This window comes from Silurus aristotelis, assembly GCF_946808225.1.
Source record: "Silurus aristotelis genome assembly, chromosome: 1".
Classification (NCBI taxonomy): domain Eukaryota; kingdom Metazoa; phylum Chordata; class Actinopteri; order Siluriformes; family Siluridae; genus Silurus; species Silurus aristotelis.
In genome coordinates this window covers 42808873-42826518 of record NC_139574.1, presented here as the reverse complement: position 1 = coordinate 42826518, position 17646 = coordinate 42808873, and the positions used below count along the sequence as shown (strand labels likewise).

General features: G+C 46.8%; 2 protein-coding genes across 7 annotated transcripts in view; both read left to right on the top strand.

Moving 5' to 3' along the window:
• lmtk3 (lemur tyrosine kinase 3) overlaps positions 1-12758 on the top strand; it is a 17322-nt gene extending 4564 nt beyond the window's left edge. For 2 of the 6 annotated variants that reach the window (XM_083540966.1, XM_083540971.1), the window contains 14 exons: positions 399-534; positions 642-715; positions 805-923; positions 1756-1843; positions 2018-2166; positions 2346-2430; positions 2577-2698; positions 3040-3189; positions 3292-9364; positions 9473-9636; positions 9818-9951; positions 10617-10951; positions 11041-11125; positions 11265-12177. In XM_083540966.1, coding sequence (XP_083397092.1) covers positions 399-534; positions 642-715; positions 805-923; positions 1756-1843; positions 2018-2166; positions 2346-2430; positions 2577-2698; positions 3040-3189; positions 3292-9364; positions 9473-9636; positions 9818-9951; positions 10617-10951; positions 11041-11125; positions 11265-11392 — 7842 coding nt within the window. In that variant the 3' untranslated portion in view covers positions 11393-12177. Of the gene's footprint in view, positions 1-398; positions 535-641; positions 716-804; positions 924-1755; positions 1844-2017; positions 2167-2345; positions 2431-2576; positions 2699-3039; positions 3190-3291; positions 9365-9472; positions 9637-9817; positions 9952-10616; positions 10952-11040; positions 11126-11264 lie in introns of all 6 variants that reach the window. The other 4 variants (XM_083540967.1, XM_083540970.1, XM_083540969.1 and 1 more) reach the window with 4 other exon arrangements.
• A 687-nt stretch (positions 12759-13445) lies between these two features.
• Positions 13446-17627, top strand: prpf31 (PRP31 pre-mRNA processing factor 31 homolog (yeast)). The gene is made up of 14 exons (XM_083540950.1): positions 13446-13585; positions 13723-13935; positions 14698-14758; positions 14844-14927; positions 15065-15162; positions 15289-15395; positions 15491-15660; positions 16019-16176; positions 16289-16378; positions 16458-16585; positions 16662-16734; positions 16835-16963; positions 17050-17148; positions 17288-17627. The coding sequence occupies exons 2-14, from the start codon at positions 13723-13725 to the stop codon at positions 17405-17407; spliced, it is 1530 nt and encodes a 509-aa protein (XP_083397076.1). The 5' UTR covers positions 13446-13585; the 3' UTR covers positions 17408-17627.
• The last annotated feature ends 19 nt before the right edge of the window (positions 17628-17646 follow it).

The window sequence follows — 17646 nt, the reverse complement described above, 5'->3', positions numbered from 1 at the left end:
TTTCTCTCTGTCCCATTCTGTCTTATTTTCTTTCTGTCTCACTCTCTGTCCCATTTTGTCTTATTTTCTTTCTGTCTCACTATCTGTCCCATTTTGTCTAATTCTCTTACTGTCTAACTCTCTGTCCCAATTTGTCTTATTCTTTTTCTGTCTTATTCTCTTTCTGTCTCACTCTGTCTCATTCTGTTTCACTCATCACTCCTGTCTTCCTTTCTCGCTGAGACTCGTTCTCGCTGAGACTCGTCTCACTTTCTCTCACCCTTTCTCTCTTTGTCTCACACTCTATCCCTTCTTATCGGTCTCACTCTCTTTTTCTTGCTGTCTCATTTTCTGTCTATGTCTTACTATCTGTCTTTCTCTGTCTCATTACACCCCCCCCCCTTCTCTCTCTCTCTCAGGCGTTTGATAATGCTGATGGTGAAGAATGTTCCAGTCCCGTTCCCGAGGACAGCGCGTCCTCATGTGTGTCTCTGCCCGAGGTTTACACACTTCCTCTGCGAGACAGAGCGTGTTCAGCACTGCCTAATGGCACAGGTGAAAACACACACACACACACACACACACACACACACACACACACACTGCCAATAATAAAAGTTATGCAATGCATAAATAATAACGCACAGATGTATTGTGGACAGGGACGAGCACACAGTGTTTTCGACGACACACACTCAACTACCTGCAGGAGATCGGGAATGGCTGGTTTGGGAAGGTACACACTTCTAGATTTCAGCGAGAAAGTTCCCATAGAACTGCTGGACCTGGATGAAGTTAGAACTGTTCTTAACCTATTTTTTTTAGGTGATCTTGGCCGAGGTGTTGTGTGACTGCAGCCCCTCTCAGGTGATGGTTAAAGAGCTGAAGGTCAGTGCCAGTCCTCTGGAGCAGCGCAAGTTCCTGGCCGAAGCCGAGCCATACAGGTGGGACACTCCATTGGTCAGGGGCCATCGTGGTAGGCCATCAGGGCCAGCAAGAACTTCTGTGCTGGCCCTGATGGCCATCATGGGTGCCCAACAGGGCCAGCAAGAACTTGGAGTGTATGTTTAGGTTAGAGTTTTTATCCAATCAGATTTAAGCCTTCACATCATGTGTTGCTGGGGTTCAAATGGTTCCGAGACTAGTTTTGTAACACGCCAACAGATGGCAGCAAGAGTCTGCACACACAGTCACAGGGAGCACGGAGCTTCTCGCCGGAAACAACGCGATCTCACTTTCACACCCACCCAACCAAACCAAACTCAACCAAAAGAAGTCTTTCAGGACACCTTCCAGAAGTGGCAGCAACTCTGGGACCTTTGAATTTCTGTGCAAGGGGACTATTTTGTAGGTGATAGCGTGTAAACGTAGATAAAGTACTTTTTGATATCACCATCTTCTTCTGTTTGTTTACTCTGAACCGCAAGTACTCCAGAATATCTGATAGCTCTTGGGAGACTGTGTGTGGTGTAGTTGTGTGTTGTGATCCTCACAGCTGCTTATTGAAATGCAACGAATCATCGTATTTCAGGTTTGATCCGATTACCCTGTCATAATGTGGAAACGTATACACTGCTGTCCGGACTGAGCGAGATGTACCAAGTGCATTATTGTTATAACTCGGTTATTGAACACTCAGCAAGACTGACCCATACCCCATTTACATACCAACTTTAGTGTTTGTCTTTCTCACCTGTGGTTACATCCCTCGCTCTGTCTCTCTCACACTCTCTTGCTCTTTCACTCTATTTATCTCTTTTTTTCTTTCTCTCCCAGGAGTCTCCACCACCCCAACATCCTGCAGTGTTTGGGTCAGTGCAGTGAGAGTATCCCTTATCTGCTGGTTATGGAGTTCTGCCAGCTGGTGAGAATGAACATTCACTCTCCTGTCTGTCTGTCCCGAGTCTCCGACTGCCTGTCTTACTGTCTGATATCTCTTTCTAACTGTCCGATCTGTTCTCTTCCAATTATCGATATATGTATATTATACACAAATGATATTCCTTGATCTCCTCCCTTGACACCTCTCGCTTTCCAGGGCGATCTCAAGCGATACCTTAGAGCGCAGGGGAAGTCGGACGGCATGACGCCTGATCTCCTGAACCGTGACCTTTTGACATTGCAGCGAATGGCATACGAGATCACGTCAGGTCTTTTGCACCTTCATGAAAACAACTACATACACAGGTGAGCATGAATGAAGCCCCCAAGGCATCCTGATTGGCTCTGGCTCTTGCCACTCCCTGGCTCCTTGGACCACTGTCTCGCCTAAAACGTTCATTTGTGTATGTTTTACGTGGTACAGTGTAGCCTGCGGAGCATTACTGTTCGGTTTAGGAAATAAACTTGTAGCTTTTTCTTCGTAGCGATCTGGCACTGAGGAACTGCCTGCTCACCTCAGACCTGACAGTCCGTATCGGAGATTACGGCCTCTCACACAACCATTATAAGGTACGGCAAGATAAACCTTTATTTATGATAATGTTAATGCATTTTGAAGCAAGTGTGGGTCCGAAAGTAGCAGGAAGCAACAAGGGGGTGCGGATCATGCCTGATACGTCCAATACATGCTTGTTCCTTTTACGTTCTTTGAACAGGAGGATTATTACTTAACGCCAGACAAGTTGTGGATTCCTCTGCGCTGGATCGCTCCAGAGCTGCTGGAGGAGTTTCGAGGAGAATTAATGGTTACAGACCAGACTAAAACCAGCAACGTGTGGTATGTGCCACCAGTTTGGACCAATGCTGAGAGGATTGGTTAGCAAGACTGTAACACCAACTTGAACGCAGAGCTGATGGGAGCTTTTTTTTAGGCTCAGCAGCTTTGCTGAGGTTTTACACACAGCTTTATGCCCCATTTATTAGACACACCAGGCTTGTAAGTCTGTCCTGTTAGTGTACAGCTGAGTAGTTTTTTCAAGTATCAATTTCTGGACACTTTTTTCCCATCCTCTTAGTAATGGGTTTCTGATGCCACATTTTTATTACGATAAACCAATTACAAGAGCTTACAGCATCACTTTAACCCTGGTGGGGTTTTTTTTTGTTTTTGATTGACAGGTCCTTAGGTGTGGTGATTTGGGAGCTGTTTGAATTTGGAGCTCAGCCACATCGCCACTTAAGTGATGAAGAAGTTCTCACTTTTGTCATCAAGGAGAGACAGATCACGCTGGCTCAGCCCCGCCTTAAACTCTCCTACGCCGACTACTGGTCAGTTTGACTGGTCAAATGTTTAAAACAAAGACCAATAGGAGACAAAGGGTTGTATGTCTATGGTCACGTAAATTGACATTAGCTTTTGTCTCTCTTTAGGTACGAGGTCATGCAGTCCTGCTGGCTTCCACCTCCACAGCGTTCAACGGTCAACGAAATCTTCATCCTCCTTTCCTCTCTCCTGGCTGCTGAACAAGGAAGGAACCGGAGGAGTGTGGCAGAGGACGAGGACGAAGATGAGTATGAGGAAGCACACGGCCGACGGAGGAGAGGAGAAAGCGAAGAATCGTTCGAGAGGCGATGGGACTCACTTCGCCCCAGTGCTTTCCAGTCTGCGGTAGGGGAACGACAGAAAGAGAGAGGATACAACAGAGAGGACAGTAACTCCTTCCCTCTGCTGGATCCCGTGAACTCGATCCCTCCTTCGTCTCATGAGCTCGATGACATCCTGACGGTCACTGAGACAAGCAAGGGATTGAATTTTGAATATTTTTGGGACAAAGCACATGGTAGGAGGGGTTATAAACCACTTCTTCCTCCTCAGCCAATACCAACCCCCATCTCTGGTCATCGGCAGTCTTTGGATACACCCACAGTTGTGCCAGTGATTAGCGCACGTAGCCCTTCGTTAGCCAGCGAATACTACATTCGCTTGGAGGAACACACTCCACAAGACAAATCCACTCATTTTAAAGGGAAGTCATCATCATCAGCATTGCAAACAGGCTCTGTTAGTCCTGGAGATTTGGAATTAGTCGAGATTTCTGGTGGGACATGTGGTAAGGGAAAGCCAACCTACCAAAACAAAGTTGGAGAGAGTGCTTCTCAGACACTCCAGACTGTGAGGTCTAGTGAAGTCCAAGTCCTGAAGCCAAACACGGGTCTGGTCCAGTTCAGTAAAGAAGGTTGTAACAGAGTGACTGATTATGCAGTAGTGGACATCGGAGATGTTAAAAGAGATCCAAACCTGAGACGTTCCGGATCTGTGACTTCCCAAGTACCAATCCTTCCACCAAAGCCTCGCTCAATGTCCATGTCTTCGGGCAGCAATCTACTGTCTCGTCCCCTACCTGTTCCCCCACCTATATATGCCCACTCATATGGCCTGAATCACTATCCTGCACCCTCTTATCCCATCAGCAAATCAGAGACTTCCGATTCCTTGTTTATGAGCAGCTGTTCAACCTTAAAATCCAATTTTGATCATCTGGGCTTCAATCGGACACACCCGAGGCTTCCTCCATCTCCGTCGCATTCTCCGTCAATCCCACCATCCTCCACTGGACACTCCATATTTCCTCCACCTCAAAGTTGCCCTCCACCTCTTCCTCCTCACTACAGGCCCCACAAGGATCCCTTTCACAGTTATGCGAGTGAAACATTCCCCAGACATAACAATCTAAGCACGGTGCACTTAGAAAGAGACCCATTAGGCTGTGACTATGCTGAGAAGCAGAATGCTAACAGGAACATGACGTGTTTGCAGTCATTGCACAACTCAAGCTACATAAAGGACGGGTCCCCAGGAGATCGAGAATCTCCCTATTCCAAAATGTTTTACTCAGAGTCAATTCCGGTAATCGAGAGAAAGTCTTCCTCCAGCACGACGTACTCAGAAGATGACTATAATTCCCCTTTTGTATCTCCGAGTAGACTCAGCAGTGGCACAATCATCGAATGCATCAGCTTGGTTGATGACCCAGATCCTGCTACGGCAGAACTGTTTTCCAGAGGAATGAAACGAACCCAATCGCGTCTTGACACGATTCTTCCAGCTCTCTGGAAGGAGGAAGATGCAGAAATGCATCGTGAGCGAGTTGCGGCTGCAAAGAAGTCACCGATACACTTGTTCCTGACAGAAATCTCCAATGAACCTTTGGACTCCAATGTAGGAGAAACCTCATGGAGCAAGGATAATGACAAGGACAGTGGATTGAGACGCTCCCAGTCCCTTCTCACCGAACTGGACTCGGCCACTAAAACCTGGGCAGCTGATAAAACCTCAGAAGTTGATGGGATTGAAAAGAGGGATTTGTTCCTTACTGAGATTGACACCACAATGTCAGATTGTGAAGATGTATATGATGGCGATGGGGGCATCCCAGTGTCCCGCTTTGGCACCACACCCTTCCCCTATGCACGCCCTGACGACTTGTCCACATATGCCGAAGCAGAAGATGTTTTTACACAAGGTACGGAGAGATCTCAGTCACTACCTTGTGAGATAAACAATGGGAACATGGAGTCAAAGAACAAAGAAATTACCCAAGAAAAGTTTTTTAAAGAGATCCAATCAGCTGAGACATTTCTCACTGAGATAATAACAGGACAAAGCAATCAGAAAGAGAGTCTATCACCTGTAGAAATATTGCCAGAATACGACTCTGTGTACATTGACCCCACGTCCTCGCCAACACTAAAGTTCGAATCGTTAAGTATACCTTTAAGTGATACGAAAGAGGCAATTTATGCCCAGGTTACCAAGAGAGCTAAAAGAAGAGAAATAAAAGTTGCAGTGCGTCCTGAAATGCCCATTCTGCAAATAGCTTTGGAACTACAAAGCGTCAGAAATGAGCCAAATTTATCCACTTTTGCTCATCCAGCCAAAGAAGAATTATATTCGAAGCCCCAAAGCCCTGCTGACTTTGTTCCTTCAGACATCCTGCCGAAAACAGAGCTCTTAATGGACCAGACATCTCCTGTGGTAGCACAGGGAACAGATGCTGAGCTGTTTAACAGCGACATACAAGAATCTCTTCCTAATGTTAGCATAGAACAACCGAGACAGTTTGAAGTTGAGGGTTTATCACAGGAAATCATAGTTAAGGATGTAAAAGAAACTAGAAGTACTTTGACTTATAAAACTGAGAGTGTCGGTAAGGAGGTAGAAGGAATGCATGCACAGGATGGGCTAATGTTTAGAGTACAAGCAAAAGATGGCACATTTGAAAGTTCAGAACAAGTCCTAGGTGTAAAAGGGTCTCTGTATGTAAAAGTTCCCGATCCTGCCACTTTATCAGATGCCACTGCGTCAACTGGACAAGATTGTGGCAGAGTTATTCAAAGCCAAGACTCTGCCCAGATCTTTCAAAAGCAGGCATTGTTTACATCCATTGAACAAGCTAATTTGATCGACACAGATTTTCATATGAGCACCAAGAACGACGCTGACAATCTAGACACTCTAAAAGAGGGCATAAGTACGGCAGACTCCATGCTGTCGCTTGGTGAAGCAAGTGCTGATGTGTTCCCACTGTCCTTTGCAAGGGAACCGAACTCTGAACAATCCCTGTCTACTATTACACCCACAGACTCAACAATGTCCCCTCTTACCTCCAGCTCTATGGACTGCCTCACCCCTGGAGATCCATGGGTTAATAGCGGAAGCACTGGGTGGAGGATCTTGGGTACTGAAACCCCCTATCGAGATTCTGCCTATTTTTCTGACAGTGACTTGGATGGTGGGGAAGGTTTACCCAGAAGAGGTTCCGATGGATTAGGCTCTTCTCGTTCAGGCAGTGGTCGACCAGGTGAGAGAGGAACGCTGATGGGAATTGAGGAAAAGACTGAAGCAGAGGACGACAATCAGGATGGTAAATCGGTCATAATTTCACTGGATGCCGTAGTGGATTCTGTGAAAAGTTCTAAATGTGGTAGCAATGATACCATGATTTCAGCATTTGAGGCATCTAACATCTCAAAAACTGAAACCAGTACCATTGGCGAGTTAATTTGTGCCATTCAGGAAGCACCCCTACATGCGTTCCCATGCACTGATCCCTCAGAGTTTTCTTTTCAAACATCTTCTGTCACTGATTTCAGTGAAGGAAAAGAAGTTCACAACTTAGAACTGCTCTCCGAAACCATAGAAAAGGTCCACAAGCCAAACTTCATAGAGGAACTTCTTGAAACTCAAAAGGAAGCGTTTAGGTCAGGAAAGAACACACTGGATATTCAAGACAGTGATACCAATGAACTTGGTTTGAGAAACCTTACTCTTGCAGAAGAAATGGAAGAGCAAGCAAAGGCAAAGTCTGAAGCTGAAAGCCAAATAACTGAAGCTGAGCTTTGCTTCTTAAAAAAGAAATCTCCAAACACCAGACAGGAGCAGGCGGATCTGAGAGGGCTTTCCCTAAAACAGTGTTTTGATGATTTTGGGGAGGAAGCCTCAAAGGAACTAAATGTGAAACCAGATATATTATGGGAGGCTCTTGCAGAGCCTGGTTCCACAAACAGATCTCTGAAGGAAGCAGTTACTTGTCATAGGCTCCAGCAAAACGATAATCTAATCTGTACACCAGAAACTTACCAGTCGGCACCAGGTGACAATAACCAGTGGGCATCACCTGAAAAGAGCCTATGTGTATCCAAAAGAGAAGAGAAAAAAGAGCCTATGTGTATTGAAAGAGATAACAATGACCACTGTGAATCATGTAAAAATGACCAGTGGCCATCAACTGGAATTGATGAGTGGGCATCAGTGGAAAGTGACCAGTGGGCATCGCCTGAAAACGACCAGTGGGCATCAGCTGAAAGGGACAATTCTGCATCAGCTAAGGGAACCGAAAAGGAACTGGAGTCCGAATTCATTCCAGGTTTAGGACAGAAGAGGTGTACAGAGGACAAGATTTTTGGCACAAGCCACGAGTTCTGGGAAAGAGAAAATGATGAGTTAGCAGTAAGCGAACCTCATCCCACTATTACGGAGACGCAGAAACATGACGAACATCAACCGTCCAGTTCATTTTCCGGGGTTCCAGAAGCTCATGAAAGTCAGCAAAATATGGACGTCCACCAAGAAGAAAACATAGAGAATCCTGATGTGGAAAACAGCGAACCAGGACATGATAGGCAAGTGGAAGCGGATAATCTGGAGAACCCAGAGCAAGAGCTTGTCACTCATTGCAATAGTGTTGGAAGGCAAAGCTCCAGTGACTGCAAGGTGTACATCCAGAATGAGGTGCAAGGTGATATTCCTGGAGGTGAAGGAAGCCAGATTACTAGCAGACTACAGGAAGTCCTTGACTTAAAGGACAAGGCGGGAGACAAAAAACATTGTTTTGCTGAATCAGGAGGTTTTGAAGGCACGGAGATTCGGACTAAGACCAACCACAACAATAACTGGGTCACAGCAACACCTGAAGCCGATGAGGTCCACACCACAAATAACATCCTTATGAAACCTTATCTATCTTCAGCACACCAAGACGCATACTTCAGCGAGGATATTGAGAATAATCACTGCCAATCATCAAACAGGGAGACAGGTGAGGAAAGATTTCTTGAAAAGGACAGATCGGATTCTCCTTCATGTCCCATTCTCACCATTCATGCAGAAGCCGAGCCGTGCACAATCCACAGCAGCAACGTTCAGTGCTGCTCTCCTGCCTTAATGTCCATGGATATATCAAACTGCGACTCTTCCCAGCATGCCGAAGTGAGTGATTGCCAAGGCCCAAACAATTTCCCAAACACGGTGCACCATATAGAGATCAAGTCTAGTCCGGGTGATCAAGACTGGATGGACGTCACGGACCACGAAAGTCTACTGGTCTTCTCTAACAACTCTGATTCCTTCAACCTGTCCACTGCTGAATGCTCCACCAGTACCCACAGCAAAGGAATAACTGCAAATCTGGGACAAAAACCATCCCTGATCACAGAAAACCAGACCTGCTTGGTATCTGATTGCATAAACAAGGATGAAATGAGGAATGGCAAATCTCACTCTGTCATCTCTCAGACTTCCTTGAACTCCATCCCAGAGTTGCTTATCTCAGAATGGAAGGATTTGGACGAGGAACCGCTGGAGGACTTTGAAAAGCTGGAAAAGTTATGCTGCATTTCCGGAGATGAAGATCTTCTAGGAGACCTCTTGCTGGGGAACTTAGACCTACTGGAATCTTTGAAGAAGAACCATCAGTCTTTGCAAAGCACCAAAGAGGACCAAGAACACTCTGGGGTTTCAGATGGCAAAACAAGAGCAGAGCCGAGCGAGGAGGTTCACGAAATCTCGGACATCTCCGCGAACAAATCACGAAGCTTTGAGGAAAATGAGCTTTTAATGGAAAAGAGGGAGAGAGGAAATGTCCCACCTTGCCTGTTAAGCGAAGGCACCAAAGGTCAGAGATTGCTGTCGCAAATGCCGGCGAAAAATGGGCTCATGATGCAGGTAAGGCATTCCAAAAAATACGTTCCGATTAGTTTTATCTCCTCTAAAACGTCAAGTATTGAATGACATCGTTCTCAAGACATATCGGCCCTTACTTCCCTCATTAAGGTTTGTGAAGAAAAGCTGCAGTACTCCCTCAGTGAGAACGTTCAAACCAACATGCTGTGGGGTTCTACCATGACTGACAGCGTCATTCTGCGTCCTTGGGCAGAAACCAGCGCTGGTGCTCTCGGCGAAGCCTCAAGCAAAGAAGCCTCGGTGAAAACCGAGAGGTTTGTTATATACATGTGTGACATATGCAACCTCTGATATTAACCACATCTCCTTAGATTGTATGAAAAGTTCTGACGTTTCTGTCCTCATGTACAGTAGATAGTTTTCCCTGCTCCATCTTCTTCCCAAAGCTCTTGTGCAACCCAGTTTTTAACGAACGCACATCCGTGGTTTCCGCAGTAACGATGAAGCAGTCCCTCCTAGCCCAGTTTCACCTAAAAGTAAAGATGCTGAAGTGGAAACGGGGACACTGAAAATGATTGAGAAGGCTGAAGTCTCGCCTGATCCACCTGCCACCAACCAAGCTATGAAAGGTACAGTATCAGTTACCGATGCCAAAGCATATCCAATGATCTCAAATGATTCCCCCAAACTCACAAACGTTTGTGGACACCTGGCCATAAGATTGGTATGGGAATCTTTTGGAACCTCCTATTCCACATTCGGTCCCTATTTGCTGTTATAATAAGCTCCACTCTTCTGGGAAGATGTTCCACTAGATTTTGTTGAGATTGGTGGAGATTCATTCAGCCACAAGGGGGCGTTAGGAAAGTCAGGAATTGATGTAGGTGAGGAGGCCTGGGGTGCAGTCGTCATTCAAAATTCATCTCAAAGTTGTTCAATAGGGTTGAAGCTCTATAGCAGAAGATCTTTCACCTCTTCCAACCCCAATGAGAGTATATCTTCATAGAGCTGGCTTTGTGCACAAAAGTCATGCTTGGTTTCTTGGTTGGGGTCTCCTAGATCAATTGAAGGGCATCTGATGCAGGTGTTTGTGGGATGAAGAGTGTATAGGTGGGGAAAATCCCAGCATATTTAGAGTTACACTTAAATACCCTTTTTCAGAGTCACTGACGTTTCATTTGTGGAATTTCACTGCAGCAGCGACTCCTGCTCCCATCTTCTTGACACTCACGCGTCTTCTCTCCTTCTTTTATTACATCATCATTATCATCATCATCATCATCCTCTTTTCCAGCTAAACTGGCCCGCCTCTCGCTCTCTCTTCCCCCGCTGCCTCTCTTGCTTCCCCTCTCCCCTGGTTCCAAAGGCTTCTGGGAAGGAGGGGAGAACCGAATCGGCCGGAGGAGGGCCTTCTCGACGGGATGCGACCCCGAAGAGGACGAAGAAGACGAAGAGCAGGAGGACGAGGTCTCCAAGAAGGTCATCGTTGTCACGGAGACGGACGTTCACAAGCGCGTAGGGCTGCGCAGTTTGCTGAAGTCGCCCAAGGAGCCAGTCGACCGAGAGAACCGCGACCATGGGAGGAACGTGTCCTTTTTTGATGACGTCACCGTCTATCTGTTCGATCAGGTAAATAGACAGACAGACAGACAGACAGACAGACTCCAATTGTCGGCCTCACCTGTATTTGTCTGCCTTTCAATGTTTCTCCCCGACAGGAAACGCCAACCAATGAGCTGAGTTCTGGCTCTGCCCCTACAAGTCCATCTCCTCTTGGAAAGCCCGCCCACTTTGACGGACACGGTTAGTATTATCGCTCATGATCGTTTATTTTTTTTAAATGCTGTAAATGTACACTTTCAACATGTCGGGAATCGTTTCAACCCAAGCAGACGTTTCGAGGAATAAGGACGTCAAATAATATGTTCTCCTTCCTCCCCAGCAGGAACGAGCGGACACAAAGCCAGCAAGAACAAAGAGCAAAAATCCAAATCAGCACCGAGCTCATCAGCAGCGTCAACGTCGTCGCGCTTCACCGTCAGTCCCGCCAACGACCCTCATTCAGTCTGATGCGCATACACACTTACACACACATGCACACCCTAAGGAGATATGTAGCGCTCTGGAGTGACCCTCGTCACCTGGAGGTTATTTTTTTAAAACTCAGACTCCTGTTTTTTTCGAGGCTGGAGAAGAAAAGAAGAAGACAAAACATTTCAGGAACAAATTTAAAACGGAGTTCACGGCTATGCAATAGGAGTCTAGTCACAGTCGTACCAGCTTCAGCTCTATTTTCATGGCTTCTTAAAGTACAATTTGTATTCTGTATTCAGGAGGGGAAGCACTTTCTTCGACCAGTATCTGTCTGTCTGTCTGTCTGTCTGTCTGTCTGTTGTCTCTTTGTTTGTCTGTTGGCTTCAACAGGAGGGTAGGGCATTTGCCGGCGATCCGGGTTTACGTGAAAGGGTTCGAAGATAGCGTACAGAAGCCGAGTGATATCCAGAGAAGTTTACCCTCCCCCTCCACTGACGGATTTCTTTTCCACGGACGGATGGTTTAGCACGCTATCGGTATCAGGACATGATAGAGAGTGACAACTGGCGCGATATGAAATATGGCGACAAACACCAATCAGGCATAACATTATGACCACCTGCCTAATATTGTGTTGGTCCCCCCTTTGCTGCCAAATCAGCCCTGACCTATCGAGCATCAAACGCTTCTTCTTCAGCGGTTTGAGCTCGTCTGTTGGACCACACGGACCAGCCTTCGCTCCTCGCATGCATCAACGAGCCTCGGCCGCCCACGACCCTGTCGCCGGTTCACCACTGTTCCTTCCTTGGAGCACCACTGCAGACCAGGAACATCCCACAAGAGCTGCGGTGTTGGAGACGCTCTGACCCAGACGTCTAGACGCCACAATTTGTCAAACTCGTTCATATCCTTGCGCTCGCCCCTTTTTCCTGCTTCTAACATCAACTTTGAGGTGCCATGATGAAGAGATCATCAGTGTTCTTCACTTCATCACTCAGAACGTTATAGCGCCATAATGTTATGCCCGATCGGTGTCTTGCAGACACACCACACCACCCCACCCCCGACAAGCAAGCGGAAAAAACATTCTCGTTTTATCGGAGGCAAAAACCCCCGAGACCTCCAATTCTGTCTTTCCAGTGCAGCGCTCCTTTTTTTCGTCAAAAACCGATAGCGACATCGCGGCGGTGTACGTTTCAGGATTTGTTTTATCTTTTATCTTTATTATTAGATTGCACGCAAGACGAGAGAGAGAGAGAGAAAAAAAAAAGATTGCTGACATCCGTCTATGTTTTTTACTCGTGTTTTTGATCGCGGAATTTATCCGACGATTTATTAGTTCGATCGATCGTTTGTTTATTTAAACCCTCAAAAAAAAAAAAAAAAAGAAGAAAAAAAAAAGATTGCACATTTACTTTGTCTCAGATGTTATGCATTATTTTATTCAGGTGCTCCCTACGTCACGGAAAAAAAATACGAATAAATAAAGACCTGGATCATTCATTCCTCCATGAGCTTTCGCAATATTTTCTACGATTTAGCTGGACGGTAGTGCGTACGGATGTTTGTCCGTGTCTGTTTGTAAACGCTATTTTGAAGTGTGTTCGCATTCTTTATGTTTAAAAGCAAATAAAAAAAGAGAAAGACACCCCCCCCCCCCATTTAACACACATCTACACACACACACACACACACACACACTTAGGCGTTAGTCAGGAACAACCTGATTCATATTTCATTTAATAATTCAGTGTAAAAAAATCATTTGTAAAAGTGACCAGGTTTCTTATGGATTATTGTGGGGAGGTTCGAATAAAAAAAAAAGGAAAAAAAAAAAAGAGAGAGAGAGAGAGAGAGAGAGAGAGGAAACTGTGAAACATTTAACGAAACTGTTTGATGAAAATAAATTGTCTTGGCTTATACAACCTTGGTGTGTTCAATCATTGTTTCTTTATTTAACGTTTTTTTTATTTTTATTTTATATATAACCATCAATTAAAAGGGCCCCTTTTTCAAATTTTGGTAAAAAAAAAAAAAAAACAAATCCCGCTTGTTGGCGCATGTAAGTGACGCACTTCCGGTGCGACCGCCGGCTTGTGTAAGTGATGCACTTCCGGTGCGACGGTTCATTTTCCGCTTGCAGCGTTGTGAATACGTTTGTGACGTTAGTTTTGGTCGATATTTCGTTTGTTTGAGTTTTAAGTAAAAGCCCACAGACGCTCAGGAGAGGTACGTGTCCCGAAATTCATTATTATAGAAAACAATCCTTCATTTATTCTTCTCTAAAGCTAATCAGTAGCGTCCAGGCGGATTGAGCTGCTGCATTATTATTACTTTCCGTTTCTGTGAAACTTTGTTCTCCTCAGATGTCTTTAGCAGACGAACTCCTGGCTGATTTGGAGGAGGCCAGAGATGAAGGAGAAGACGAACTGTATCCGGGCGGAGAAGAGCAGAGCGACGGAGAAACCGCGAACCGAGAGGGACATGGAGGACTGGAGGACATTCCCGAAGAGATGGAGACGGACTTCAGCAGCACAGAGAGCGTGACCTCTATAGCGAAACTGCGCAACAGCAAATCTGTGAGTGGCTCTGAAACACGTGTGTGTGTGTGTGTGTGTGTGTGTGTGTGTATACTCTATAGAGGATGGAACGACTGGTAGACAGGTAGAGGTAAGGAATTGGCAGACAGGAGAGGAGATGGACAGACAGGCTTATAGGTGGACAGGGGGGGGGGAGATGGACAGACCAACAGGTGGATGGGTTGACACAGGAAGAGCAATCTGTAAACAGATTTATAGGTTGTGGAGGGACAGGCAGGCAGACAGATTGAAGGACAGACGGACAGGTGGAGGGATAAACAGATAGGTGGAGGGACGGGCAGGCAGACAGACAGACAGGTGGAGGGAAAGGCAGACAGATGGACAGACTGATGGAGGGACAGGTGGGGGGTGAACAGACAGACAGGTGAAGGGGCAGACGGAAGGGTGGGAGGTGAACAGACAGACAGGTGGAGGGGCAGGTGGAGGGACAAACAGACAGATGGGTGGAGGGACAGGTGGGGGGTGAACAGACAAGACAGGTGAAGGGGTAGGCAGACAGACAGGTGGGGGGATAAACAGACAGACTAACAGGTAGAGGGATTAACATGATGGATGGATGTATGGAGAGACAGGTGGACAGAGAGTCATGTGGAAACTAAATGTCTAAAGAGAGGCTGATGGATGGATTTGCAGTTAGAAGAATAGAAAGATGGCAGTGTGATGTGCACTGTTGGACTCATCCAGCTGCAGAAGAGCACACTCTTTATGTTTAACTGTGTGTGTGTGTGTGTGTACGTATAGTTTTCCGAGATCATGGAGCAGATCGTGCAGTATGCAGAGAATCCACGTAAAAACGCAGACGGTGAGTGTCGAGCGAGGGCTGAAATTGCAACACAAACTCTGCGTGAACTTGTTCTGATCCGTGTTTTTCGCTCCCACGCACACAGTTTCGGGTCCAGTGGAGGCCGATCCCGAGTACCGGCTCATCGTCGCGGCCAACAACCTCACGGTGGAGATCGATAACGAGCTGAGTGAGTTTTTCTGGCGCGCGGCCGCGTCTCGCTAGGAAGTCAGCGAAGGGGGGGTGTGATTGGGACACAGCCCGAAAAAAACCCCATGACGGTATGCTGTGATCAGGGAATTAAATTTTGACTTGTTTTTCTTTCAGATATTATTCACAAGTTTGTGCGTGATAAATACTCGAAGAGATTCCCGGAGCTCGAGTCGCTGGTGCCCAACACGCTGGATTACATCAGGACCGTCAAGGTGGGGAAAATAAATAAACAAATCCCTACCCGGGTTGTGTCCCAAATGACTGAATTCCAAGCATCATATTGTTATGACACTGGTGGATTGTAAAGAGTGTGTGTGTGTGTGTGTGTGTGTGTGTAGGAGCTCGGCAACAACCTGGACAAGTGTAAGAACAATGAAACACTGCAGCAGATTCTGACCAATGCCACCATCATGGTGGTCAGCGTTACCGCCTCGACCACGCAGGGGTAAGCATGCGCACGCACATACACACACACACACACACACACACACACACTTCGAGGGCCCTCCTATAGTCATATGCTGTGTTGCCATTTCCCAGCGTGCTCCTGGCAGAGGACGAGCTCCAGCGGTTGGAGGAAGCGTGCGACATGGCGCTCGAGCTCAACCAATCCAAACACCGCATCTACGAGTACGTCGAGTCCAGGATGTCCTTCATCGCTCCCAACCTGTCCATCATCGTCGGAGCCTCGACGGCCGCCAAACTCATGGGTGAGCGCCGCTCGGATCGGATCCGCCGATTTATAATTTTTTTCCTTAATAGTCCTATAGTTTTCGAATCGTTTCACTGAATCGGTTCTTTGAATCGGGTTCCTCCGAATGAACGAATCTTTTTCTTTGGAGTCGTTTAGTTCATTTCGTTCGGGAAGTCTGCACGGTGACAAAAGAACGAACAACTCAAACGACTCGATTCTGGTTTTTTGTTTTTGTTTTTGCTCTTGAAAATGAACGAATCATTTTGAGTCGACTCGTTCTTCTGAGTCACATTAAAGACTCGTTCAGAATGATCGAATCATTTTTTTATGAATGACCCGTCACTGATGTGTGTGTGTGTGTGTGTGTGAGACAGGAATCGCAGGAGGTCTGACTAACCTGTCTAAGATGCCTGCGTGTAACCTGATGCTGCTGGGATCACAGAAGAGAACTCTGTCCGGCTTCAGCAGCACCACGCTGCTCCCTCACACGGGCTACATCTACCACTGCGACGTCGTCCAGTCCCTGCCTCCGGTTACTGCACACTCTCACACACACATACACTCTGAGACCTCAGTAACATTATCAATACATGTTCTAGTGATTAGATATTAACGTGTGTGTGTGTGTGTGTGTGTGTGTGTAGGATCTAAGGAGGAAGGCAGCGCGCCAAGTCTCGGCCAAGTGCACACTGGCAGCCCGTGTGGACAGTTTCCACGAGAGTGCAGACGGCAAGGTGGGTAGCGTTTATACACACACACACACAAAGCTAATTCGATCCTTTTGTTAAAACGTGTGTGTGTGTGTGTGTGTAGGTTGGTTATGACCTGAAGGAGGAAATCGAGCGCAAATTCGACAAGTGGCAGGAGCCGCCGCCCGTCAAACAGGTGAAGCCCCTCCCCGCCCCTCTCGACGCTTCGAGGACCAAGCGAGGAGGACGAAGGTGCGTGTGTGTGTCGGAGACGTTACGTTGTAGCGATTTCACACCGAATAAATGTTTAATAAATAACGTGTTTCAGGTATCGTAAGATGAAGGAGCGGTTGGGACTCACGGAGATCAGAAAGCACGCAAACAGAATGACGTTCGCCGAGGTACCGCGCGTTCCAGAACCGAACGACACTGTAGAAATACTCCCACGTAACAACAAGGCGCTGTTGTGTAACACTGTGTGTGTGTGTGTGTGTTTGTGAGATCGAAGACGATGCGTATCAGGAGGATCTGGGCTTCAGCTTGGGGCAGCTGGGCAAATCGGGCAGCGGCAGGGTGAGACAGGCGCAGGTCAACGACGCCACCAAAGCTCGCATCTCCAAATCCCTGCAGGTACGGCGGTACACACACACACACACGATGAAAGCTTTTTAACCCCAGTCGCTTAGCAACTGCGTTCTTACATTGTGTGCATGTAGCGGACGTTGCAGAAACAGAGCATGACGTACGGAGGGAAGTCCACCGTCAGAGACAGGTCTTCAGGAACGAGCTCCAGTGTGGCATTCACTCCATTACAGGTACACACACACACACACACACACACAATCCTACTGATCCGATTTGTCCATCAGCACAATTTCATATTATAGTAAAGGCAGGTTGCCATGGTTACCGCGAGTATTTCTAATGAGACACTGCGCCGTTTCCCCTCTCCAGGGTCTGGAGATCGTCAATCCTCAGGCCGCAGAGAAGAAGGTGGCCGAAGCCAACCAGAAATATTTCTCCAACATGGCCGAGTTCCTCAAAGTCAAGAAAGAGGGAGGAGCCAAAGCGTGAGAACGAAACGCACACACGAACGCACACACCATCGCGCTGGATAAAGACTTTTACACGTGTGTGTGTGTGAGAGAGAAGTTTTTCTGTTGTATATTGTTGTCTTCTCCCCCCCCCCTCCCCCCACCCCCTTTAATGACTTGACAGGAAACTGTACAGATTTTTTTTGCGACATGTTTTTTCTTTCTTTTATTTTTAAATAAACGCGCCTTCGCAAATAAAACGGATTGGACGTTTGATCC

Excerpts from the sequence above, each read along its gene's own strand:
- prpf31 (XM_083540950.1), top strand. The coding sequence starts at position 13,723 with ATGTCTTTAGCAGACGAACTCCTGGCTGATTTGGAGGAGGCCAGAGAT. Across the intron at positions 14,928-15,064 it reads GGAGATCGATAACGAGCTGA|ATATTATTCACAAGTTTGTG; the intron begins GTGAGTTTTTCT and ends TTTTTCTTTCAG. Across the intron at positions 16,735-16,834 it reads ACAGAATGACGTTCGCCGAG|ATCGAAGACGATGCGTATCA; the intron begins GTACCGCGCGTT and ends TGTGTTTGTGAG.